Source organism: Nannobrachium achirus, assembly GCF_963921795.1.
Source record: "Nannobrachium achirus genome assembly, chromosome: 17".
In the NCBI taxonomy this organism is placed as follows: Eukaryota; Metazoa; Chordata; class Actinopteri; order Myctophiformes; family Myctophidae; genus Nannobrachium; species Nannobrachium achirus.
In genome coordinates, this window is record NC_137824.1 from 47,358,237 (window position 1) to 47,384,962 (window position 26,726).

The 26,726-nt window shown below is 45.7% G+C and overlaps 1 protein-coding gene across 1 annotated transcript in view; it reads right to left on the bottom strand.

Moving 5' to 3' along the window:
- pcdh19 (protocadherin 19) overlaps positions 1–26,726 on the bottom strand; it is a gene marked incomplete at its 5' end in the record, with an annotated part of 81,866 nt that overhangs the window by 13,866 nt on the left and 41,274 nt on the right. Inside the window, 2 exons of the mRNA XM_080746173.1 lie at positions 14,224–14,396; positions 18,503–18,561. Of these exons, the coding sequence (XP_080602299.1) occupies positions 14,224–14,396; positions 18,503–18,561 (232 nt within the window). The remainder of the gene's footprint in view (positions 1–14,223; positions 14,397–18,502; positions 18,562–26,726) is intronic.

The following is a 26,726-nucleotide window of genomic DNA, read 5'->3' on the forward strand; positions in this document are numbered from 1 at the left end:
TCCTGTGCCCACTCGCGATACCACTGCTGGTCTAGGGAACGTGAAAAGTCCTTATGTGTGGCAGTGCAGCTCGGTGCAGTAGAGTGGAAGTGACAGGTGTCAGAGATCCAATTCCCCCACTCCTCTCGATCCCCGGATTCCCCTTTCCCTCTGGAGACAGCTGTGGATCAACCTGCCCGCTGCTGAAGCGAAACGCCAGTGCCTGACACTCGGATGCAAGACCACGCCGCAAAGAGGATAAAGGGTCACAGGCAGGCTGCACACCAGCCAACACACACACACACACACACACACACACACACACACACACACACACACACACACACACACACACACACACACACACACACACACAACCACACACACACACACACACACACACACACACACACACACACACACACAGTCGAAGTGAGAGAATAACAAGATTTGGAGTATAAAGTAAGGGATTGTGTCTGTGCAAGAGAAGACCCAGACTCGTCCTGTAGGGAACCCGTCATCCAAACTAATAGCCATGTGGCAGTAAATCAAATCAGACGTCTATTGTGAGCTCCTCTGAAGCATCTGTTGTGAGTGCTGCAACATATGAGACTGCTGTTTGCTAAGATACTTATATTTGGCCTTATTAGGATGCCTGTTTTATCAAGTTTCGTTTCTGTTCATGCTCCTCTGCAGTCCCCGCTGGCCTGCAGTTGGCACCCTTATTTTTCAACTCTGCACCCTCCTTTTTTTTTTACCTAGAGGGCCCTATTTTTGTCCATGCTAAACCCCTTATCCCTAAACTTATTTGCATTTTTTTTATTTTTTAAATAGTTCAAATAGCTGATCGACAAGCTCACAACTATTTGAAGTATTTTTAAAATCTTTTTCAAAATAGTAAAAAAAGAAGTCTAGGGATAAGGTGTTTAGCATGGACGAAAATAGGGCACCTAATCTCTTTGCCGAAAACAACAGATCTACAAGCTCACAACGCGGCTATAAGCTTGTACAGTAGATAAGCTATTTTTGCCGTAAGTTTGCCTATTTCGAGCGAATGTTCGCCCATTATGACTTGCCCAGAAGAGGGACGTTAGGGTTAATGCGGCTAATAATGGTGCTGTGTCCCGGACCTCCTATGGTGGTTCCTATGTTATGGAGGCCAGTAGCCTGTCTGGCCATAATGCTCTCCCCTACTCTCCGCATGCGGCCTCAACTTTAATGGGGGAGAGCACAGGAACAGGCACATCATTAAAAAGAGCCATTCTGAAGCTTTCCTGTCTGCCATTAAACTTAACAGCCGACCTCTCCCATTACCTTTTTATTCTCCCTGTTAAAGTGGGTAGGGAACAGTGAGGGCTGAAAAATCACAATTGGCTGGCGGACTATATCAATTGATTGAATTTCATCTTTTCTTTTGGGCAAAACAAGATAAGTTGTGGAGTGGAGAAAATAAACGCTTATCTGCATTCCCGTGGTGCACTGGGAGTTTCTTTCTTTCTTCCTCTGTCTTCTTTCGTCGGGAAATTCATCGCGTAAATAAAATGTGCAGCTTTGAGGGACTGTGACACAGTGTAACCACAGATACCTCATGGTCAAGTGGGGGGGAGAGCATTCAGCGTCTACAAACATACATGCACAGACGCACTCTCACTCTCTCTCTCTTTCTCCCCATCTCTCTGTTGCAGCAACATCTCTCATCAATACTCTTTATGTTGCTAGCATCCGCAGACTGCTTCCCTGTAGGCAGACCTGCACAAAATGTTGAATTACAACACAGTGAGCTCATCCAGACAAGGTCTTACAGGGGACGGCACGCGGACACCGACGCTAATAGCTGAAGGAAATATGGCATTGATAGTGGAGGGCTAGGACGACCTCTCCTCAACCTGTGCTCTGGAGTGAGAGGAATAAAATAATAAAGAATCCAAAAGAACACCACCGCGCCTCACCCAGCTTTATGTTTTATAAGCCTCGGCTGAGCACAATGTTTCTGCAAGGGGGGGGAAAAAAAGAGGCTGCATTTGGAATGAGCAAGTCGTTCCCGCTGAATATGCATCGGGGAGGCAAGATATGGAAATGCCGTGTGCCCAAGGTAGTAACCTTTTGTTGCCATCCTCATTGCGAGAGGTAGGACAAACATGCCTTCACTGCCACAATATTCCACCCAGGCTTTAATGTTTGGAGGATAAAGGAGAGGATGATATCGTCGTTGTCGGGTGGAAACCTTGTATGTCCAAAACCGTTCGTTTTGTAGTTAGCGTCTTAAAAATGATTTAAACTAGTGAAAACAGACGATCTACATGCGAGGCGTTGTGTGCTTGTAGATCTGCTGTTTTCACTACTTTCTTGTAACAGCCTTGTATGATGAAGCAGGGCTTTACTTAACGAAAAAAACTCACAAATTTGAAAAATGGAGATACGAGGTTTCTGCCCGACAGTGACGATATGCAAGGTATAAAAACAAAAGCCGGAGAGAGTAGACAAGAAACGGTGGCGGAGACATTAATTAAGCATGAAAGACAACGAGATCTTATGTGGATTAAAAGAGAGAGGGTCTACCTTGTTTCTCACAGTAAGGAAGTGATGGGGGTTAGAGAAGAAATGCACGTTGCTGCATTGAAGGAGAGTCCCCCCCACCCCACCCTGTGTCTCTTCCTCTCTCTCTTGCCCCAGCTGCAGTGATAAATGTCTCTTTGTATTCCGGACAGAAAACTGTGTGCTACAATGTACTTGTCAGACGACAGCTGATTTTTCCCCCCTTAAACAGAGCAGAGTATATTCTTAATCTCTCCCATTCGTAGAGGGGATAGATAAAACATGCCTCCTCCCAAGACACATTATTCCCAACGCCCACCCCTTCCATTCACCACACGTTCATCCCGATCGCGCACGTGCAGGTGCTTTGGCGTGTGCAAACATTACCCATGCACAACGCATAGCATGTGCCACCGCGGCATACGCGCCTATATTTCACGGCATCCTTAACGCCTACAGTATAACAATGGTTCCACTATGAGGGGCTCCTAAATGGGAGTGGAATGCGGCAGCTAATGGAGTTGATTATAGCTATCTGGGTTGTGGGCCGGCTGCCAGACTCTGCCCTGCCTGGAGGGAGCACACAGGCCGCCTGGTGTCTGATACCCTGGGATCCCTGTAACACAAGCCCTGCTTTGGCAGTCGCCCTGCTACTATCCTGCATTGCTTACAGCCACACATCGAGTCCCAGTCAAGTTAGCCTTTGTGCGGCGCAGTGGCCCCGGTCGCTTATGGTAACGCGGTCAAGGTGTCAGCCAATGATCACGCGCCATTTCCCAAATCGCCTCCTCCGAGGCCTGTCGCAGCGGGGCAAGGTCACGAGCACTGGGGCTGCGATAGGTCGTGACATTATAAACGCGAGGCACGGACCTCGCCTCTGGAGAGGGCCCCCGGGTCATCAGCGCCGAGGCCCACTTTCTGGATTCCCTGGTTGTCGCTTTGAGTACAGATGATGTAGCGGCAGCAGCTCCGCCCCGCAGAGCCCTTTATGGCAGTGGTCCTCAACCTGTGGGTCGGGGGGGGGGGTCCCCAAATTATTTTGTGGGGGTCCCCAGATGATTAACTTAATGTGCAATATCGTTCTCTCACTCAACAGTAACCGAACCAGAATAGGTTTAAGTGTAGAGGATATAGAGGAGGGACAATTTAAGGACTTTTTAATACCTCTAAAAACATTGGTTAAGTTGTCAAATATTAGAGGTGGAAATTGTGAAAATAGCCGATCTACATGCTCACAACGCCTCGCGTTGCAAGGCGTTGTGAGCATGTAGATCGTCTATTTTCACAACAGAACCGTGTTATACAAAATGTTATGCCTCAACTCTTAGTGCTCGTCAGGGTGGGGGTCCCCAGTTAAAATATGATTATTTTGGGGGTCGTGGCCTGAAAAGGATGAGAACCACTGCTTCATGGTCACGCCCAGAACAGCATTAATGCCCCTGTGTCCAGGGGTGGAGAAGGGGTCCCACGCCATGACCTCTGAGGACTGTGACACGCCAGTCTGGAGGAGGAGGAGGAGAAATGGCTGCCCGCTGTGGCTTCGCAGACGAGGAGCAGAATCAATCAGAACCACAATAGGCTGGCAGACTGGAGACGATGCAACGGGGTTGTGCTACTAGGATTTCACTGTTTCCCCCTCTGGCCACAGTCTTTCCCTCCCGCGCCATCTCTCCCTCTTCGTCTCTCATTACCTCTTCCTTCTCTTATTAACCTTTAAATACACACGCGACACGTACACAATGCACTCACAAAGAGAATTTCATCAATTCAGCCGCGCTCTCCTTCCTCCTCTCTCGTCCACAAATGTTGGTCTCTCCCCTACAACTTCAACGTATTACCTGGTCTTAATCTTCCTCCCTCTGTCTGGGATCATCCTTATCCCTGTGTTTTCCCATCTGCCGTCGATTGGGGGCATGGCTTGGCGAGGTGTTCCACAAACAATTGTGATTTCGCTCGGTTTCTGAGGAGATTATTAACACACCTTGCATGCCACAGCATCATGAATAAGCAATGGAGATCCGGAGCCCTATTTTCCCTCTCTGCCTCTCTCACTCTGCCTATCCTTTACTCTGTGTGTGTGTGTGTGAGTGTGTCTCTCTCTCTCTCTCTCACTCTCTCTCTCACACTCTCTGTCTGTCTGTCTCGCTTTTTCACTCCCGGGCGCGATGTGAACTGAATGCCAGGATTGTCTAGAAAATGAGCTGTCAGTTGAGGCTCTGCAATGAGATACATCAGACTCATTGCGAGTCCTAGAAAAATAATGAACCATTCCCATTTCTTTCTCTGATACGTTCAATACGCTATCCATGACAAGTGCAGGGAGATAAGCAGTCCCCTCTCGAGCTGATTAAATACACTGGGTGTATTGAGGAGGGCTTTGGCAGAACGTGAGTTCAGGGGATGCCATTATGGTATTATGGTATTATGTTGGAAGTCATGGACTGCAGATGAAGTCTCTCCTTTGTGTGTGTGTGTGCGTGTGTGCGTGTGTGTGTGTGTGTGTGTGTGTGTGTGTGTGTGTGTGTGTGTGTGTGTGTGTGTGTGTGTGTGTGTGTGTGCGTGCCTGAGGCAGTGCTCATGATATTCAAAGGAAAACCAAAACAGTCCTGTAACAGTCCTTTATCCCCCTGTGCGTCAACTTTTTCATTGTAGGGCTGACACTTTGTTTACATCCTAGTCTATAGACTAGAATGTAAACAAAGTGTCGGTCTGACAATGGCCAAAATTATTATTTTATCATTATTTTACGCCTTTTGTGGTCATTTTTGAATAGAAACACATATATGAAGCTTATTTTTTTATAAAATATTTTCGAAACATTATTTTTATTTTAGCATCCGTTTTTCAAGAAAAAGTTGACTATAGCTCCTTTAAATATATCCTATATATGAAGAAGGACTTGCATATCGGTGCTGTCTCGCAGAAACCTTGTATGTTTAATTGTTTTCGTAAATTAAACTATATGACAATATATATTTGTATTTTATACTTTGTCATATGACAGTTTCACACGAAAGAAGTGAAAATAGCCGATCCACCCGCTTGCAACGTGTTGTGAGCTTGTAGTCTATTTTCTCAACATTTTAAAGATATGGGGGGAAAATCTTCACAAATCTTCACCTATAATGCCATGCCCAAAACAGGGCATGGTCTGTATTTGGGTTTTTCAAGTATTTTACTAATGGAAAGTATTAAAAAGAACTTCGTAACTAAATATTAATGACATTGTATCCATACAACACAGGTTATCGTTTTTTTATTTTAATTTAAAGAAATTTAAAAAAAAAAGTAACCATACAAAGTTCCCAGACGACAGTGACAATATGACTTTGAAAAATATAGAGCAGCTTGCCTTTTGAGTGACGTTTGAGGGCTCCTAATTTTTAATGACATGCCCTTAGCCAAAGTGATCAAACTAGACTCTAGAGCATTATTACCGCGTAGCTATGCTGGTTCTGGGAGAGTCTTACGTCAGATATATTTCTAGGAACTCGCTGCATTAGATTATTGAAATTTGCCAAATGTTTCAGCTAAAGCAGAGAAGATGAGCACAGGTCGACACAGCTTGAAATTAGATTTTACTTCTATATATCGTCGTTGTCGGGTGGAAACCTCGTATCTCCAAGTTTCAAATGTGTACGTTCTTTCGCAAAGTAAACAAAAGATCACAGCAGATCTACAAACACACAACGCCTCGCGGTGCGAGGCGTTGTGTGCTTGTAGATCGGCTGTTTTCACTATTAAATCATTTTTAAAATGATAAATGCAAAACAAACGGTTTTCGACATACAAGGTTTTCACCCGACAACGACGATATTATGCTCTCCTGTATATAATTTCATGGGCACAGTTTGCATCATAAAGATCCATCACACCTGCTTTCATGAACCCTCTGTGTGCGCGTGCGTGCGAGAGCATGCAGTGGCGTGGCACCGCATCTTTCTTAATACTCGCGTTGCATCGAGCTGTTTGTCATTGTCAGCCATCTTGCCTCCATACGTTCCACATTAGATTAGGCAACAAAACGAAAAGTCTAAATCAAAATGGATGGTCCCGGTATAGTGTTTGTATGTTAATCTGATCATACGCTGATCATGAGGCGACATGCACTGTAGCCATGCAGCCAGAGGCACAAGGAGCAGAGGTTTGATGTTTCATTCGCTCACATGTTGAGTCCTCTGCTGCACTCGGTGGGGTTATCTCTGCAAGGAAACACACTCCTACCTGTCAGACAGATCATTTCCTCTACTGCTTTTTTATTTTCTCCCTCTCAGACTGCTTACTAGACTCTGAACTCACCTCTCCATGTGTCTGTCTGTCTCTCGCTCTCTCTCTCTCTCTTGTGCGTGTGCACGCGCACACACACACACACACACACACACACTCTGGCTGTCAGCACGGCCCCGTTCCTGTTGCTGCCCTGATTCTGACACCTGTCAGCGTTTTCATTAAGTAGATCAGAGAACTGTAAACTAGAGACGTTTCCATGTTAAATTTAGGGGCGAGTTTGCAGCATAAACACAAGGTGCTGCTATACCCTTTTATTCAATTCAAGTGCTTGACTGGCACAAGCTTGAGAGATATGTGGCTTGGAAATATATTTGCAGTCAGTCAGGCACGTGCACACATAGACATCAAAGGGGGCTTGAGCCCCTGCCCTTTTAGCCGTCTGTAAAAATAAAGTGACCTCTCCAGACAATGAATGCAGTTTTTACTATGGTGAAAGACATGCAAATGCCCTCTTTCCATTCAAGAGAATTGCCTTGTCTAAATTATCCTGAACTTGAAGGCAGCATCTTATGTTGAAAGAATTGTCCTCTCTGCGTAGAAACCAAGCATCAAAAATAGACGACCTCCAAGCTCACAACGCGACGCGTTGTGAGCTTGGAGGTCTGCTATTTGCGATATTTTCACCAAAAGGGCCCTTTTAGAAATGTCAGCCCCTGCCTCTCTAACATTCTCTGCACGTCCCTGCAGCCAGTAGATGTGGAGACAAAAAGAACGAGAAAGACGGAGTGGGAAAACGAAGGCGGCAAGACGGAGAGACTTGAAATCAATTAGGAGCGGCGAGACCCTGTGGATCCCGCGATGGAGGAAGGGAGCGATATGTTGCCCGCGGAGAGGCTTCCATTCCTGGACTCGGGCTTCAGGAACACGCCCACAGGGAGCGACCAGATAGATGAGAGATATCCTCTCGGGGTGGAGGTTATGGAATGTGTCAGGAATGAGAGAGGCTTGTTCCTTGCTCTGGCTAATTGAGCAGTCTTTGTGTCCCTCCGAGTGTAATAAGCCGCGGGGAAGATCTGTCTTTTCTTCTCTTCGACAATGAAACACTTTTGCGCCGCCGCCGTTAATGTCGCCCAAAACGAGACACCGGACCGCGAAGCCCACAAAATGGACACTGTGAGGAAAGATTACCAAGAGTCTACCTACTGTAGCTGTACTCCCCTTTCTCTGCAGCGGCAACTTCAGTGATATAACAATACAACAAATCTTGAGCAGGGGAAAAGCGTGGCTCATCCAACATCCGCGAGGAATTAAGTGTGAGGGCTACGACAATCAAAGGCATTGGAGAAAAATAGCAGATTTAGCTCTCTTTTGTCACCAGGCCTCCTCAAAGCCTGCTCTCTTCCTTCTCTCTTGATAACAATTGACTTCTAGAGCCAAAGCTGGCATGTCGTACATTTCCAACCAAATCCCCTCCACTTCACGGACATGCCTATGAAGATAAAAGCATGAGAATTCATTTCGTGCAAGGCGCTTCTATGGCTACAGTGGTATCTTCCATATTCACTGTATCGAGATACGAAGGAGCTAAAAGATAACCCTTAATTTATAGATTTGAAGAGATTTAAGCGTAATTTGTTCTTCACATAGCCTCCTGTTCCTCATCTAATCGGTTGTGTGGGGGGACATTTGAGGTCAGGTTCTCAAAGCGAGCGCCAGCCCATCTTCAGACAGGTTTCAGCACGGCGGCCGCTCATTCACCCCAGTTTCTATAGTCTGTAAAACTGTTGGTTCCAAAGCACGGCTTTGAGAGTTTCCACGCTGGCAGATAGTACAGATGTAACGGCCCGCATTGTCAAAGCTGTTCGCTGAAGGAGAGAGAATATCGCAACAGTACAGGAAATGGACAAAAGCCAGTAATAAAGTGCTCAAAGGATTCCGAGGAGAGGAAGCGTGCTCATTGTGCCGTGGAAGCCACATTCATGCGAGGAGATGAGCTTCTGTACATACAAAGATTCCCACTCGACGTCTGCAGGCCGGTGGGAGGTAGCAGGTCTTTGTGCAGAAGGTATAGCGGGGTGTCCCCCTGTGTAAACGGCACCTTTAAACACAGCACTGAGAAAGGTAAACATCTGTGCTTAAAAAAAAGCCCTGGAGTTTAACCCTTCCTCATCAACCCCCCCTCCCCACACAAGAGAACAGAACAATAAAAATACAAAGAACACACGTTTCTTTTGTGTCTGTTGTGCCTTGTGTTGTTCTTGTTGTCGTCCTTTGGCAATTGCAGGCTCTGAACTTGTTTTCTGCTTTGGCTGCCAAGAGAGGCAAACTGTGCACCAACAGAGCTATTCCCAGCAGACAGCTAAACAGCGGGGTGTTTAGTGAACGCGCCTATTTGTTTTCTGACAATTCCCTCCACTCACTCAAACGGAACTACCGGCCGGTGTCCATTTATGTCAATTAAGACGGACGAGCTCAGAGTGAAACCGCGCCTTTCGCCGGTCACTGTAACCGCCATGATAGTTCTCATATTATACAAACCTCAACTGTTCCATTTGTGCCTCTGTATACCCGGGCAGGGGCGTCACACCAAATTCTGGGCCCTGGGTACAAGGATTCACTGCGGGGCCCCCCATGAATGTTAACTATTGAAAAATAGCAGATATACAAGCTCACAGCGCGGCACCGAGTGCCGCGCTGCGAGCTTGTAGATCTGCTATTTTTGAAAAATCGTGAAAATGTGTGCCAAGAAACCTATGTTTCCATGTCAGTGATGCTCAAACTTTTTCATGTGAAGGACCCCCCATCTCAAAATATTTAGTTCCAGGGACCACCCAGAAGCAAAATTTGAGTTACAAATGTTCACTTAAAAAATACATATATTCAAAGATTTGCGCACATTTTCACGACTTTTCAAAAATAGCAGATCTACAAGCTCGCAGCGCTGTGAGCTTGTATATCTGCTATTTTTCAATAGCTAAAGTTACCAGGGCCCCTCCACCTTGGGCCCTGGTAACTCAGTCCCACTTTCCAACCCCGTGTGACGCCCCTGTACCCGAGTCAATCAGCGCAGTGGAATGTGTAACAGGAATAAGGAAGCTAATGTCCTCGCGGGGGGTTGGGTGGGTGGGGAGGGGGTGGTTAATGGAAGAGATAGACTCAATCGCGTGTCACGCCAAATCTGTCCGACCAAAGCACACCATCGTATACAATTTAACTATGCAATTAGACCGCCGAGATGGTAATGGAGGGACAATTCCATTTGCCATGTCATTACATTTCGGCGTGTACACAGATCTTTGGTCAGTTCATTTCATAATTATGCGCAGCTCTCATCATCATTCCGCTACCTCCAGGGTTCGAGTTATGTGGGGGCCAATGGGGGCTTAGCCCCCATAGATAAAGTCTGGGACCCCATAGTCAAAAACCCCTATGGGGTCTCTTTTTTTCCCAAGTGTTTTTTTTTTTTTTTTTTTCCTCCCCTGCGCTCTCTGGCTCTCATCAGTGGCGGTTTTAGGCAGAGGCTACTGCCATCTTAGCCTGAATGAGACATCTCTGATAAACCTCGCATAGCCAGACTTACTCGTGTCCCTGATTGGCTCTCACGGCTCTTTGCCATTGTCCCATTGGCCAAAAAGAAAAAGCAGACATTTCTTGACTCCAGAAGAACTCTTTGGGAGTTTCCGCCCCGCCCCCCTTTCAGAGGCTAGTGTGTGTTTACTTTCGCTTTGACAATGCACGTTTATATTTCTGGATATGAGAAAAAGAAAAAGAAAAAGCGTCAAACGGGACTGCGGCAACAGCGAACAGGTAAATAAACATTCTTGCACTGTCAGTTGTAACTTGTGTTGTGCGATGATCATGGAGCCACGTTGCTGCTTTAGTGGCGATAAGGGCTGAGTTGCGTTAGCCAGCTGCCTTGCGTGTCACGGATAGACTTGTAATGCTGCTGTTTTGTAATCTCTCCTACCTCGCTGTCTGACTATCTTGCTGGCTGGTGCATGTGGAAAGGGGCAAAGGGAAAGTGTAGTGTGCCGTTCCCGATTGTTTAGCAAAAAAACCCCCGCGGAAACCCAAATAAAATGCGATAAAAACGCGATCAAAACCGCGAAAAACTGCCAATTTTCACGCGCGCGCTGCGCGCGCACGAGACGTGATGACCCCCCCCCATGTAGGGCTCCCATAGCTCTGGGAGTATAACTCGAACACTGGCTACCTCGATGCAGCCACTCGCCATCTTTTAAGGCAAAGAGGAGACGGACTCAAGCGGAGCCATTTTCCTCAGTGCTCACTGCCTCATTTTTGACAGGGAGCGGGTAAACAGCCTCTTTTGTGGCTTCTTCTCGGAGAAGACTGCAATAAATAAATAAGAAATAAAACCCCACAAATATATACCAGACATCCAATTGCAATTCCAAACAGATATTTCAGTCCTTATCTATTCACTCTGGTCAAAAAGACTGGGTAGCACTGAGAGAAAATAGCCTCTTGTTGTGTTTAGTAGCACTGCATTGTGTTACACATTCAGGAGGCGCACATCCATTTGGCTGAAACAGATATAATCACCCCCGGCGTTAATGAAAAAAGAGCGGCCTCCGAGAGCTCCCTCCACTTGTAATATTGCTCATGTACATCTCGTCTAATTGTCTCCAATAATGAGATTGTAGGCACTAGAGGTCTTGTCAGGACAATTTCTCTTTTTTTATATAAAAGAGACACAGGAATATTTTTGAGCTTGTGAAATAATAATTGCGGCCCGGCGACCAATACTTAGCAAACTCACTTATCATTGTTCATTACCGTCTGACACTACTGGGGGAAGAGCTCCGTGTGTGTGTGGAGCTGATTCCAGCCGTAACCTATTGAAAAATAGCAGATATACAAGCTCACAGCGCGGCACCGAGTGCCGCGCTGCGAGCTTATAGATCTGCTATTTTTGAAAAATCGTGAAAATGTGTGCCAAGAAACCTATGTTTCCATGTCAGTGATGCCCGGCGACCAATACTTAGCAAACTCACTTATCATTGTTCATTACCGTCTGACACTACTGGGGGAAGAGCTCTGTGTGTGTGTGTGTTTGTAGCTGATTCCAGCCGTAACCTATTTTCCTAGACTGAAGCTGTGTGTGTTTATCTCCCATCCCAGTCATCGCAAAACCAACCACACGAGGCACATTCCATTCACACAAGCGGCCCTGCTTTCAAATCCCCATGGAGATCAGTGTTGTTGCCAGATCTTCGAAAGAATTAAGCAACTGGGGTTTCTTGGAAAACAAGTCCAAAAGAAGCGACTTAAGGCTGCATGCTGAGCACTTTAAACCTAATGTACGTCGTCGGCTATTTGAAAATAGCCGATCTACAAGCTCACAGCGCATCGCGATGCAACGAGCTGTGAGCTTGTAGATCTGCTATTTTCAACAAAATAAAATTGAAATATTTTGGAAACATTTTAACACACAAATCTAGTACAGTGGTCCCTGGCACAAACATGTTTTCAGATGGGGATAGGCGGACAATTACATATTAATTTGGGGGTCCCTGACATACAAATATTTTAAACATTATTTTGGTTTAAACTGGTTTAAACAACATTATGAAACAAGCACAAATAAGCAACTACACTTTAGAAACAAGGCAAACAAATACAGTATATATACGCAACCAGGCAACTACCAATATTTACACGCAACCTTACAGAAAAACAAGTCGCTTAATAATAAGCAGACATGACAACATCGATAGAGATGAACAACAAAATGGGAGTTCTGTAACATTCGATAGTCAATATACCACGCAACACAAAAGCCAAACAGCCACAAGGCTTTGCAGGTTAAATGCCAGCTTGATTAAATGTACCAGAACAACCGCATGGGTCAGAGGATCCGGAGCTAACAAGTGTCATTTACAGGTCCTTCAGCTAAGCCCACACACACACTTCACAATGAGCTGATAAAAACAGACCACATAATAATAATACAAATAAATACTAACATCCATGTGAATTATTTCATTGTGCATTCACAGCCAGTGTGATTTATTTTCCTTCTGTCTTCCTTCCGTAAATGTTTTTTTTTTCCCTCTCTCCCTTTTCTTTTTCTCAGAGGAGTGAAAAAATAGAACACTCTTGTATGTAAACACAACTCGCGTTCATAAAGCGGAACACGGTGAAGACAGAAGCATAATATTGTGGGTTATCTCAGGGAAAGAAAGGGAGAGAATTTAATTGGCAATTCATATTTTTTTAGTAGGTATAATGCTTAATTATTGCTGTCACTTCCTGTAGAGTGGAAGTGACTGGTGTGAATGGTGATGAAATACTCATAGTTTTCCACACTATGGTGCTCTGTTGCACACTCAGAGCACTTGTGTATTTAGCCTTCCCTTTGAGCTCGGTAAATATCCTCAGGTGCATACAGTTCCAAGCCAGTCTGTTCTAAACTGCTCTATCCCTTCTCCCTCTGCCTAAACCGTAAAATCCTGACTGTTAATTTAACTGCAGTCTCAAAGTTACAAATGGCTCCATTAACACTGAGGATTTTTACTGTGTATTGTTGTATGGCTCTCATCATAATTCAGGCTCTCATCTCTCGCTTTCTCTCTGATACCCTCTCTCTGACCTACTATCCCCTCTGTCCTACTCTGGAACGTTGACTGGCTGTAGTTAAGAACGAACATGACCCTTTACGCGGACTCCTGGCAGCGGCGAGGATGTCTTCTTGAACGGCAAGTCAGAGACGAAACATCAACGTTAATTCTCCCGCTAAATGATCCCGCTGAATAATGGATGAGGGCACATGGAGAGACATGGAGATGACGTCCACCTCCCCTACCTTTGTCAGACTAATTGCTGCCATTCAAGCGTGTCTGAAGTCAGGGAAGCTCCTCAAGAAGCAGACATGGCCACTATAACTGTCAACACTGATAGCCAAGCCCATATCAAAGGCTAGCGAGCGTTGGCCGGGAGAGATCCCCGCACATTAGCCACCCTCGGTGGGACATCAAAGACGGAGCCGCCGCCGCGTTCCGAACAAGGCACATCTGAAGTCTTATCTGGCAATGGGTTACGATGCACCGTAAAGGATGCTCATGTGGTATGAACATAGATGGGTAGTCCAGCACGCACGCACGCACAGCAGACCTATCTTGAAATTGAGGTAATAGACTCATAATAAGGCTCTTTCGGTTCCATAAAAACACAGGCACATGCACACATGTCATGCACACATGCACACCAGTGGCGTCAGTTCAGCAAAAGCTAAGGTATGGCAACATGACTGGTGTCTTGCACGCACGCCTTCGCATGCGTGCAAGACACCTGTCATGTTGCCATACCTTAGCAACAGGCGCATGATGAATTTAGAAGTACATTTTATTTTTATCCCTCTGTAGCCAAAGTATGGCATACCTTGCCATACCCAAATTGACACCTCTGACGCACACACACACACACTCACACACACACACACAAACAATGTTTTCCTACCTTGCTCGGGCAGCTGGCAGACGTTAGGGGGGACGGTCATGTTGAGCACGTCGTTGACAGCCGTGTCCACGTAGTGGCCTCTCTGGACGTCATGTTCGCTGTCGGTCTGGTCGCTCTCCTCGTGGCCGCTGTCCTTCAGACTGTTCCCCTCCAGGTCCTTGAACGTTGACGTGCTACATGGGGGCCAGGAGGGGGCAGAGACAGAGATTTTGATTAACTGTCACATCACCTTTTCTTTTCTCTCTTGCACTTTGTCGCCGCCGCCGTCGCCGCGGCGGTGCACGCGGCGGCCCTGGCGCCGGCGGCGCGGCACGAGCTGTCAGCCCGCTCCCCCGTCCTCTCTCTTGTCCTTTTCATGCGGCTCCGCTCCGTGTCTCTGAAACAGGGACGTGCTGGCCATTGGGAAAAGCGGGACAACTCCCGAACGGCCGGTTCATTCCCGGCCGGTCCAGGCCGGCCATTAGGAAGAAATTAAACTGTTTGCACAAAGTAAAAATTAAACTGTTTGCACAAAAGTAGTGAAAACAGCAGATCTACAAGCACACAACGCCTCGCGGTGCGAGGCGTTGTGTGCTTGTAGATCGGCTGTTTTCACTAGTTTAAATCATTTTTAAAATGATAAATACAAAACAAACGGTTTTGGACATTTCCACCCGACAACGACGAAATATAACTCATGTACAGTAATTGGCCCATTGGCTTGTCACTTGTCATGATCTGAAATGGCAAATCTTTGAGTAGCAGCAGCGCTATAGAGAGAGATCTCTCTCTATAGCACGCAATGAGGGCCTCTCCAACTCTTTTTCCCGGGCTGAATCAGGGGCCCAGCACGTCCCAGCTCTGAAGCATCGACAGCAGATGATGAATAATCCGTCTTGAGCTGATACTTATTACTGTTTACTTAGTACAGCACATTACTTGTGTTACACAGTACTTTGTGTTGTACGTTTTGGACCATTACTAGTTGTTAGCACTGCTGCACCAACATGTCACTGCATGTACAAGTACAGTATGAGCATGTGACAAATTCAATCATTGAATCTCCCACTACATTTTTAACGATGTTGCTCTGCAGTAGGCTAGTGGGTTGGTGTGTGTGTGTGTGTGTGTGTGTGTGTGTGTGTGTGTGTGTGTGTGTGTGTGTGTGTGTGTGTGTGTGTGTGTGTGTGTGTGTCCATCTGGCCAATCTCCGGCACTACTGGAATGATGGATGTGAAACGTTGCACTCACACTACCAGACTCACACTACCAGGCCAAGTAAGAAGCTCTACCAACATTTTCAAATCAGCTAGAACTGTCCGCTTCATGTTCAACAGGCCATGCCCATTTCCGCCATTTTGCACTTGCTTAAAAGCACACTTTTTGCTACTACTTCAGATCTCATTCGTGATCAAGATGTATCAGTCCGATTTTTTCAGATAGAATTCTGATTGGCTATGATTGGCTTGAAGTTTGCTGGCCCTGGGTAGCCAACTCGCCTTGGCAGAGATCTTCACTCTTGACGAGCTTGACTAGTATCTTACTATTATTCTCCCTCCATTCTCCCAGTTATTCCATTCACGTTCTAGTACACGCACACACATTAGTACACACATTGCCACCTGACCCCAGCATCTCCACTTGCAGCAACAACAGTATAATAAGAATACGCTTCTGACATGTGTCAAGGGCTTTTTCTCTCTCTCTCTCTCTCTCTCTCTCTCTCTCTCTCTCTCTCTCTCTCTCTCTCTCTCTTTTCCTTTTCTTTTCTTTCAAATTTAATAAACAGCATGGCAGCTGCAGGCTGTTTGAGACGGGGACATTTGGGATGGAAGCGCTGACTTCAAGGGCATCCGTGAACAAACAGAAGACACTCGCTACAATCAAACAAATGCTGCCTGTAATCAGGAATTCCTGGAATGAAGATGGATGTTAGGAAATGCTGGAAGCATTCAAACTGAGCATCTGTCTTGTTTAGAGTCTCGCAGTCAATAAAGAGGGTGTGGGTGGTGGGTGGGTGTGTGTGCGGACGGGGGGATGGGGGGAGGTGGGGGCACACACAATCAACAGCTGCACAGTATGAGCGTGATTTCCCCTCATTTAATTTCCACCCCACTGGAACAAGTATCACTTTGCAAACAACTCTAAAGACGGGTGAATAATGCAGGAACATGTGGCCTCGCGTAGAGAGAATATGGGGAGGGTAGAAGGAGAAGGAAAAACAAAGCTGTGAAGGAAAAAGGAGAGTTGGAAGATTTTGAAGGACAGTGCAAGGTAGCATTCCTTAGCTCAAGCCTTACTCCCAGGGGCGTCACAAGGGGGGGGAAAGTGGGACTGAGTTACTAGGGCCCAAGGTGGAGGGGCCTGGAATTATTAGCTATTGAAAAATAGCAGATATACAAGCTCACAGCGCGGCACAGAGTGCCGCGCTGCGAGCTTGTAGATCTGCTATTTTTGAAAAAGTCGTGAAAATGTGTGCAAATCTTTGAATATATGTATTTTTTAAGCGAACATTTGTAACTCAGATTTTGCTTCTGGAGAGCCCCTGGAACTAAATATTTTGAGATGGGGGTCCGTGGCCAAATACATATCATTTTGGGGGTCCTTCACGTGAAGAAGTTTGAGCAACAATGACATAGAAACATAGGTTTTTCAAAAGACCTAAGAAGGATTTGAAATATTCAAAGACTTGCACAAGTTTCACGATTTTACAAAAATAGCAGATCTACAAGTTCGCGGCGCGGCACTCGGTGCCGCGCTGTGAGCTTGTATATCTGCTATTTTTCAATAGTTAAAGTGAATCCTTGTGCCCAGTTGGTGCGACACCCCTGTCCTGCACGTTCTTGCACTCTGTGGCCAGCCTGGGAGAGCGGCGGGGCTGCAGCAGTGTAGGCAATGCTGGCCCTGATGTTATCACTGTAATTGCACCTGTCCCGGGCCTATAGCCTCCCTGGCTCCATGGGGGATTCCTTTGTAGTGTGTCGCAGAGAGACCACACCTGAATGCTCTTTGTTTACATTAGCCAGAAATCTCTTTTCACGAGGAAATTGCAATAATGGCTCCTTAGAAAAGCCCCCCGCATGGCTGGCAGGCACTCAAAACAAAAGGCAGAGCCCCTGCTCCATAGCTGCAGGCAGGGGCAACAATTGGGTATGGCAGGGGTATGCAGCTGCCATACCTTGGGTCCAGGGGGGAACATAAAAGTTACTTTTAAATATAAATCCATGAATGTCTCTTTGTCTATCTGTGCTGGTTATTATGTTGTTAAATTACAGTAAAATAACTACAAATGCAAAATTTCACAACATGGTATTATAATTATATTCTCCACACTTGTATTCTCCCCATCTTGACAAAATGGTATATTCCCAGGTTTCGCAGGTCAGCTGCACAGGTGTAATACATTAAAAATGTAGTTAATTTTGGCATGTTTACTAACATGCCAAGTTTAGCTGCACTTGAACAACCGGTCCAGGCTGCCATATCCAGCCCAAGAAACCGTAGAAACTAGGGGAAAAAATGTATTCTTAAAATAAATGTATTGTGCCTGTTGCTAAGGTATGGCAACATGACTGGTGTCTTCGCGTGCGTGCAAGACACCAGTCATGTTGCCATACCTTAGCTTTTTCTGAACTGACGCCACTGGTTGAAACTGGGCCTGGTCACAGACTGGTCCAGACCTGCAGGGCATCATTACTGTGACCCCCTGCATTCCTACAAGCCTATCTAATATCCGGCTTCAGGTGGACTCCCAGTAGACCTTATCTTCCCTCACAATGAAAACGTTTGTCCTGCACTCAAAAGAAGAAGAAGAAGAAGAAGAAGAAGAAGAAAAAAACAACACAAAACCTAATTATAGATTATCACGGTGCTGCTATCTTGGGAAAGGAAGTCTGTCTTCGCGGGAACGACTTATATATCCTCGGTTTTCAAACAATGGGATGTCTTTGATATAATTTGATCTTATTTTTAACCGTGTCACCTGGGTCGGGTTTATTCCTCAACTCGTCACACGTTTTGACTGTTGCGTTTTTGCACAGGATGAATAGGAAAAAAAAATTGGAAAAAAAATGTTTAAGTAAAAAAAAAAGAATATGTTCACTGATGATGGCACTGAAGATGTGCACTGTAATATCACAAGTGTCAAAATTATCGAGTCATATGATGCATTCCTGCAGTGCAATTAGAGCCCTCCCCTCACACCCGTGTACATGAAAAAGCGAGCATGCAAACGTAGGCCTTCATTAGGCAAAACAATTACCGATAACAACGGCAGATAACAGCTCTAATCAAGACATACCTTTTAATGAGGTGAGCTCTGCTGTTCACATAGCTGGAGTCAATGGAATAATTCTCCGTCTGCAACAGAGGGGTGTATGGGGTGGGGTGGGAGGGGGGAGGGAGGGAGGGGAAGGGGGGACAAAACAGAGACGGTGCATTTAATTATGGAAGGAACCAAAAATAATGTTAGCAGTAATTGGCTTTCAATAGAAATGTTACTTTACACAAAAGCCCCGGTGAGCAGCCCGGTGCTTTCAAAGGGCTGAATCCTATTCTCTTTCAAAGCACACACACACACACACACACAGAGACACACAGAGAGAGGCTGACTGGGAGTCAGGGGCGTCACAATGGGGGGGGGAGACTGAGTTACTAGGGCCCAAGGTGGAGGAGCCCTAATTATTTTATACTTTAGCTATTGAAAAATATCAGATCTACAAGCTCGCAGCGCGGCACTATAAGCTTGTAGATCTGCTATTTTTGAAAAGTCGTGAAAATGTGTGCAAATCTTTGAAATGTATATATTTATTTAAGCGAACATCTGTAACATTTTTGTAAATTTTGCTTCCCGGGGGACCCTGGAACTAAATATTTTGAAATGGGGGTCCGTGGCCAAATACATATCATTTTGGGGGTCCTTGAAATGAAAAGTTTTGAGCACCACTGACGTAGAAACATACAGTAGGTTTTTCAAAAAACCATAGAAGGATTTGAAATCCTTCAAAGACTTGCACACATTTTCACGATTAAAAAGAAAAATAGCAGATCTACAAGCTCGCAGCGCGGCAATCGGCCGTCTCGGTGCCACGCTGTGAGCTTGTAGATCTGCTATTTTTCAACAGTTAAAGCACAAAAACGTGAGTGGATATCCTTGTACCCAGGGCCCAGAATGTGGTGCGACGCCCCTGCAGGGAGTTGAGAGCTAAGGAGAGTGCTGCAGTGTGCACAGCCTCCCCTCCCCTCTCCTCCTCCTCCTCCTCCTTCTCCTCCTCTCCCATCCTCCAGCAGCCTCTGCTCGCTCCTCCACTGCCGGCCAGGCCCTGCTCTTTAAAATGGAGTCATTAGACTGGACAGCGCATCGCAGAGACAGCGAGAGAAGAGAGAGGGCTTCCTTTTTTCTTTTTCGCTCTCTCTCTCTTCACCTTTCTCCCTTTTTCTTCCCGCCCGTTTTTTCTTCTTTTTTTTTAAAGATACATTAATGTATAAATATTAAATAAATAAACGGGGAGAAGAGAAGGAGATGAAATTAAAGGGTGCACCGGGGGGAATCTTAACTTCGGCAATTGCGGATGAAAAGGCTTCTCCCGCCTGAATCTGCATACGATGGATCTCTCTGACCCACATTAGAGAACACAGTTCAAAGGCGTCCTGCATTCAAGGCTTTTTTTTTTCCTTTTTTTCCCTCCTCCCCCCTCCCCTCGCCTCCCCACAGTGAGGAGTGGCGGAAGGGAGCGCTGACAGAGGAGTGTGTGTACATTGAGCAGGTACAGCCTCCTCCAGCCCCCGTGTGCCTGCCAAGCATCTACTGGCACTAGATAAGATGTCACAGGGCCAGAGGGTATCAAAGCCTCTCAAGACTTTCCTCAGACTAGCCACAAGCCTCAGGATTACAACCCTTCGGCAAAGTTTTGATAAGATGCAGGTGAAAAATATATAAAAAAAGGGAAAAAAATGAATAACGTCCCGTTTCACTTTAAAATTCCAACCGTGTTGATACTCCATCCAGATAAAAGCTGGGAAGTCAATGGTTGAGTTCCACGGGAAGTCTACGGCGCACCAGTATCAAAGCCGTGATGAAAAAAAAAGTCACCCCCGCGATAAGAAAGGTTAATGTAGGCGCTGAGAGCACGGGCGCTGATTATCAAGTGAGCTGCGCTCGCTCAAACACAGCCCTGCTGGTTGAGGGACCCGCGGCCGTGCATGCATGCGCTGCTTGGCGTGCAAGCTGACCAAACGCATTTGGACTAGAAATGGCACTCATGCACACACACACACCTCCCTTATTAGATTGATGGGATTGAGCTATTTTTTTATTATTATTATTCTCTCCAGTATGCAACCTGTAAATCAGTGTTTCTCAAAGTGTATTCCAGGGTGGGTTCCTTTAGGGGGGTCTAAATGCAAGTATGTAAATGCAAGTGTGTACAAATTTGTACACTGTCAGAGTTAAGGGGAGACCTTGAATTTTACAAGTTTGAGAAACACTGCTGTAAATGTCTGCGTGGAGTCGTACTGTAAAAAAATAAAAATAAAAAGTACCCCTGTTTTTTATTAAGCTCCCACTAACCCCCCCAAGCTGCAGTCTAGTCTACGAAGAAATGTAAGAGCTTGTTAAATGCTACCAAGCACATGTCCGTGTTTGTTTAGACTCCATATCCAGTGCCACTTTCTGACAGCTTCAAAGCTAACATGAGCATGCTGTACGCCGCAGTGCTATCATAAGGGCTCTGCTACTCATATTCTTCCCCTTCTTTTTCCTGGAAAGTTGTGTGAAGCCTAACAATGTAATATGTCAGTGGGGTAATTATCGCCCACTATCCCATTTCCAGTGTCCGCCGGGCCTGCCAAAATACCTTCCGTCACTAGGAAATAAGGCATTGTTTGCCGTCTCACCTCCATGCCTCCTAATTACCTCTGTCGACAGATAATATAGTAATTAGTGTCTGTGGCAGGGCAGGCCCTCTGATTGAGATTTGTTAGACTGTGATGCAATCTGTATGCACCGAAGGTTAGCGTCATTCGCTCTGTCTGTGTCTCTCTCCCCTCGCTCTCTCTCTCTCTCTCTCTCTCTTTTTACCGTCCACCCCTAATTAAACTTTAACTCATTGCTACCAAGGAGATAATTTGTAAAAAGCCATTTTAATTAGCATTTTATTAGTGGCCCTTAATTTGAAGCACATCGTGTTTGCACTCCACGAGCCTCTCCTTTGTTTCTGTCTGCTTAATATCAAGGTAATTGGCATCAGCAATTATGCCTGCTACTCATACGGGCTTGTACGAGAAAGGAGACAGGAGTTTATCAGCAAAAGTATACTTAGACTAGTTAATTAATGAATCAAATATTAAAGTGCCACGTTTCACCAAAGGACACATGGCAATAATTTCTATAGCACTAGAATATATGTGGCACGCATCACGCACACGCACAACACACACACACGACACGTATATGTTAATGTATGTGTCCTGTTGGGTGGAATGTAGCCACCTGTGCTCCATTTGGGTCCCAGTAAGTACTCATTATACTGCCTCTCCACCTAGCCGTGCATCCAGTGAGAGACTAATGAACACGCGTGGCGCGGAGTAACAAGGCGAAAACTTCATTAAAGAGACAGGATACAAATTTCCTTGTGAATTTCACTCTGGCTCTTACCTATAATTGGTTTGGATGGTACCGTTGGTTAAGTGTGTGTGTGTGTGTGTGTGTGTGTGTGCGCGTGCGTGCGTGCGTGCGTGCGTGCGTGCGTGCGTGTGAGCGGGTGCCCGTGGCCGTGCATGTAAGCCTCAAGAGGAACACAATATGCCCTGGATTTCACAGTGTGTCAGTGTCTACGTCATTTCCCATAATACAATACTGGCCCACGGTCTTTTGGTAGAGCCCTCTTAAACAAAATAGAAGGTACTCAGTAAAGGAGAGCCTTCATTGCATTCAACCACTCAATGTTTTAGTCATTGGGTCCTCCAAAATGTAGTTAATCTTAACCACTTAAACCCTCTGAACTAACGTAAACTTACACTTAAGCCCCGTTCACATTGAGCCGATCCCGGGGCCGAGGATCCCCGATCAGATTTCGGGAGGACCCCCCGGGAAAATCGTTTGGTCGGCCCCGGAATCGGTCTTGGGCTTGAACAGTACCCCGACACGATCGGATTATGTTAATTAGCTTTTTTATGACCTCGGGACTCGTCGGGAGCACTCACGATAATATCAAAAAAGTTTGATATTCTCGGGTCATCGGGTAGGAATCCTTTACAATTATTGTCGTCTGAATGAGCTCACGGGATTGCTTCAGATTCTATGAAGCCAGCTCCTCCCTTTTTTTTAGGCTGCGCAGAGTGTAGGCTAGATCTGTCACCTCACAATAGAACAGCCTACACTTTTATTATTATTATTAGCCTACTTACTTTTTACTTTAGCTTACTTTCTCCCTAAAATGAGTTCCAGGGGGTCCCCAGCTAAATGATATTGAGGAACCTAGGCCTGTCCCTATTCTATATGCTTGGATGAGGTGGTGGGGCAGTAAAAAAAAAAAAAAAAAGCGAGAGGTTAAACTTTTTTTTATGCAGTGTATGCTGTTCTATCAACTCACAAAAAGCCTTTTCCTTTTTGGACAGTTGGTTGAAAGCTTGGATGAGGCAATGGCTTTTATTAAATCAATGATATTGGAGATGCGACACTCTCAGCCGTGCCTTGCTGGATGCGCATCACATCTCGCGTCTCGCTTGCCAAAAAAATAACTGAATATATAATTATAATATCTATAAAGTGAGCAGCGGCCAGTGTGCGCACAGTACCTAGAAGACTACCAACCTACCTTTGTTTTTATAATGTTTTGTCATGATGGCGCAGTTATCACTTGTGTGCAAAGGACGATGATACACGAAAGAAGAATGTAACACCAACTTCTACCAATTAATCCATTGCTGTGACAGACAGGCTGAGACAGCCAACGTGCTTCCATGTAGACTACATAATCCACTGGGTCCAGCTTGGTTCAGATCAATCATATCAACATAACAGTAATAACACCAACCAAAGTCTAAAACACGGTGCCGTCAGCAGCTGTGTTGTGTGAGTGACAAGCCTGATTTGCGCTTCGCCGTATCAGCGACCACCACCTGGAACTGATGCGCTAATTATTGATCTGACCAGGGGTGAGATGCCATGGGCTCGCGTGTGCTATAGTTTCGCGCAATGATGTAATGATTAATTTGAGCAAGATATAACATTTTAAAAGGCTTTTATAGGCCTAGCCTAGGTCTACTCTTAATACTTTTTTCACGATGTAGCGCACTACATGTTCAAGTTCAAACTCTTTCATGCTCACAAGACTTCACACAACATGTCGCTTTGATGTCATGGGCAATTTCCTATATTGATCAGATACACATACACACCTGAAAGCATTCACGCTGATGAACAGATAATTTGAGCAGTGATGGAAAAAGTACTCCAATTCTTTACTTAAGTAAAAGTATCAATAGGCCTACTGCATTATTAGCTACAAATATGGCACAGACAGAGAGAGAGAGGGAGAGAGAGAGAGACTCTTTATTATAGACTATAGCGAATATATTTGTTTAATTTCGCCGTTTTAATATTTAATTAGTAGCACTGCCACTGAAGAAAGCACATGCGTGCCTTTAATTGTTAAGAGGCTGCGCAAAAAAAGAAAAGGAAAAAAAGCAGCTGATCAGCGCTCGACGGCACTGTCATTTGATGCACATTTCCAGTAGGCTACTTTATGTCACCCATCCCCGCAGATAATGTGATACACGCTCCATATAAATGACGTTCCAACCTGCATCTTCGAGGTGGCTTTTGATGGCGTTTCACCTCGCTAAAAAACCTCCATGATTTTCACCTTCAACAGATTGGCAGCACTGCGGGACTCATTGCATATGCGAACAGAAGGTAATAAAATGGATTTGGGAGCATAGCCTAATTACAATGGATGTCTCATAAAAAACAATATATATTTTATAGTTGAAGGGCAAATACACTTATACACAGTAGTATGGTCAGCAATGTGCGAACGTTAGATAGCGAATATATTTGTTTAATTTCGTCATTTTAATATTATAAAATCACAACCCATTTCCTTAGAATATATGTATGTAAACATGGTTTCATCTTAAAGGAACCCTTTCTGTACATCTTGTACCCCTGTGGGTCCCGATCCACAGGTTGAGAACCATCTAGTCGTGTCTCTCATGGCACCACCCCCCCCGAGATCGTGGGTGGCTAGAATCGCGAGACGTCGGTCTCATTTGTAATGGTCTGAGATATTTCACTTGGCACAGCGGGATATACCGGGCCCGAATTCAAGACTGTCGTTTGAAATGAACACCGATAAACCCCCGGGCACGAGATCTGATTGGATCCAACATCGCGTTTCGTCTGTGAGGCTCTTTAGTCGGCCGGTGCCTGCTCTGAACCCTTTTCCCCCCCTCCACACCAAGGCTCTTCCCCCGAAAATAGACGATCCACAACGCGCTGTAATGCGCTGTGAGCTTGTAGCTCTGCAATTTTCTGTGAACGTCCCCATCAGAGTAGGGACACTACTAACGGTTCAAGTGGTTAAATGGCCTGCAGAATATAGCTTCTTCCTTTTGACTCTCTATTAATCAGCGGCATCAGAACAGATAAAATCCTCCACATTTCCTCCATTATCAAATAGTCAATGGAAGTAAACAAACAAGGCACGCGAGGGCTTAACCTTGGGCATTTCTAAGTCACTGTGCAGTGCCTCTTCTGAGGGCAAATCGGATGCATTAGCCTCGGCTTCCTGCAAAGAAATGCAACGTCCGTCCGCCCGCCCCCGCATCTCGGACCAAACTTTAAATTGGAGGCCATGTCAATATATCTTGCCCGGGAGGTCGAGTTTCAGGCCGAGCAGAAGATGAGGGCCCTCTTAACTACAGCGCGAACGCCGCAAATGGCTACTTAATCAGGTTGGACAATGTGTTGTTGTGATCCGAGCGGCCCCAGTTTGGCGGCAGGGGCCACTCTATCCCCCTAATTATTGTTCCGTTTCATCTAGTGGAGGACCAGGGGAGAGGAGCCGGAGTCCCTCGTTACGTCGGGTGACTGATGGCCGTTGTCAGGGCCATCGGGGGAGGGAGGGTGGAAAGAGAAGGGGGGGGGGGGTGGGCGAGGCTTGACCTGAGAGCCACTTCTGGCCTACAGCAGTGGTCCTCAACCTGTGGGTCGGGACCCCCAGGGGGGTCCTCAAATTATTTTGGGGGGTCCCCAGATGATTAACTTAATGTGCAACATTGTTTTCTCACTCAACAGCGAACAAACCAACATAAAGTTCATAAAGTGACAATTTAAGGACTTTTTAATAGCCTACCTCTAAAATGACAGATTAAACATTGGCCAAATTGTCAAATATTAGAGGCAGGAATTGTGAAATTGCGAGGCGTTGTGAGCATGTAGATCTGCTATTTTCACAATAGAACCGTGTTATACAAAATGTAATGCCTCAACTCTTAGTGTTCGTCAGGGTGGGTGGGGGGGTCCCCAGTTATAATATGATTATTTTGGGGGTCGCGGCCAGAAAAGGTTGAGAACCATTGGCCTACAGTATATCGACACCGGCACGATTCTCCCCTCTTCACACTTTGCCTGTTCCCCCTCCAATAAGCGGGGCGGTGGGGTGATGTGGGGGTGGACATGGATCGAGGGGGGGGGCTCGGTGCTCTAGCTGCCCGGCGAGAGGAAAAACAATCTCCTCGCCTAGTTGCTGCCGTGAGATTTGATTTGCCTTCCTCCCAGCGTGACAATTGGTTCCGTAGCTCTGGATGCATGCGTGTTCATTGTGTGTGTGTGTGTGTGTGGGGGGGGGGGGGGGGGTAGCCACTGACAGGGGATGGGGATTGGGTGGGAGTCACAGGCTTTGCAGACACCAGTGGTTACACCAGTAAGCACCAGACAGTTCAACAGATGTCAGAGAGAGAGAGAGAGAGAGAGAGAGAGAGAGAGAGTGTCACACAGCTGTCTTAATATATGTATTATCTAGGCTGATACATCAAGCAATGCAATTAAAGTCAAATTTGAACATGGAAGCAAGCTGGGAAAAAGTAATTATGGACAAATTGAAGTAACACGCTCTAGCAGCAAATTAATATTGAAATGATTGCAAAAGGATGACAGTCTCCTGATTGTCATCGTTCAGTCCGTGTGGCTCATTCCAATAGAAGCACAGTTTAATCTTTATACAGTACGCTGTCATGATATTTATATACAGTCCATTATTCGTTTGTATCCTTATATGCACAATATCAATTATTCAATTATTTACTGGCGGTTAGTTAACTACATAGAAGACAGCCATTTATAGAACCAAACCTTGCCGAAGTATAAAGCAAAGGGTTACATAAAATCATATGCAGAACAATAAGCATTTGAAGGAAGTAAGATTTAGAGAAGTTAGTGCTTTGCGTCGGTGCGTCAGCGCAGCTCTCCTAATTAGCTCTCAAGTTAGCTGCGAGAACTTCCCGTTACACAGCTGTTTATG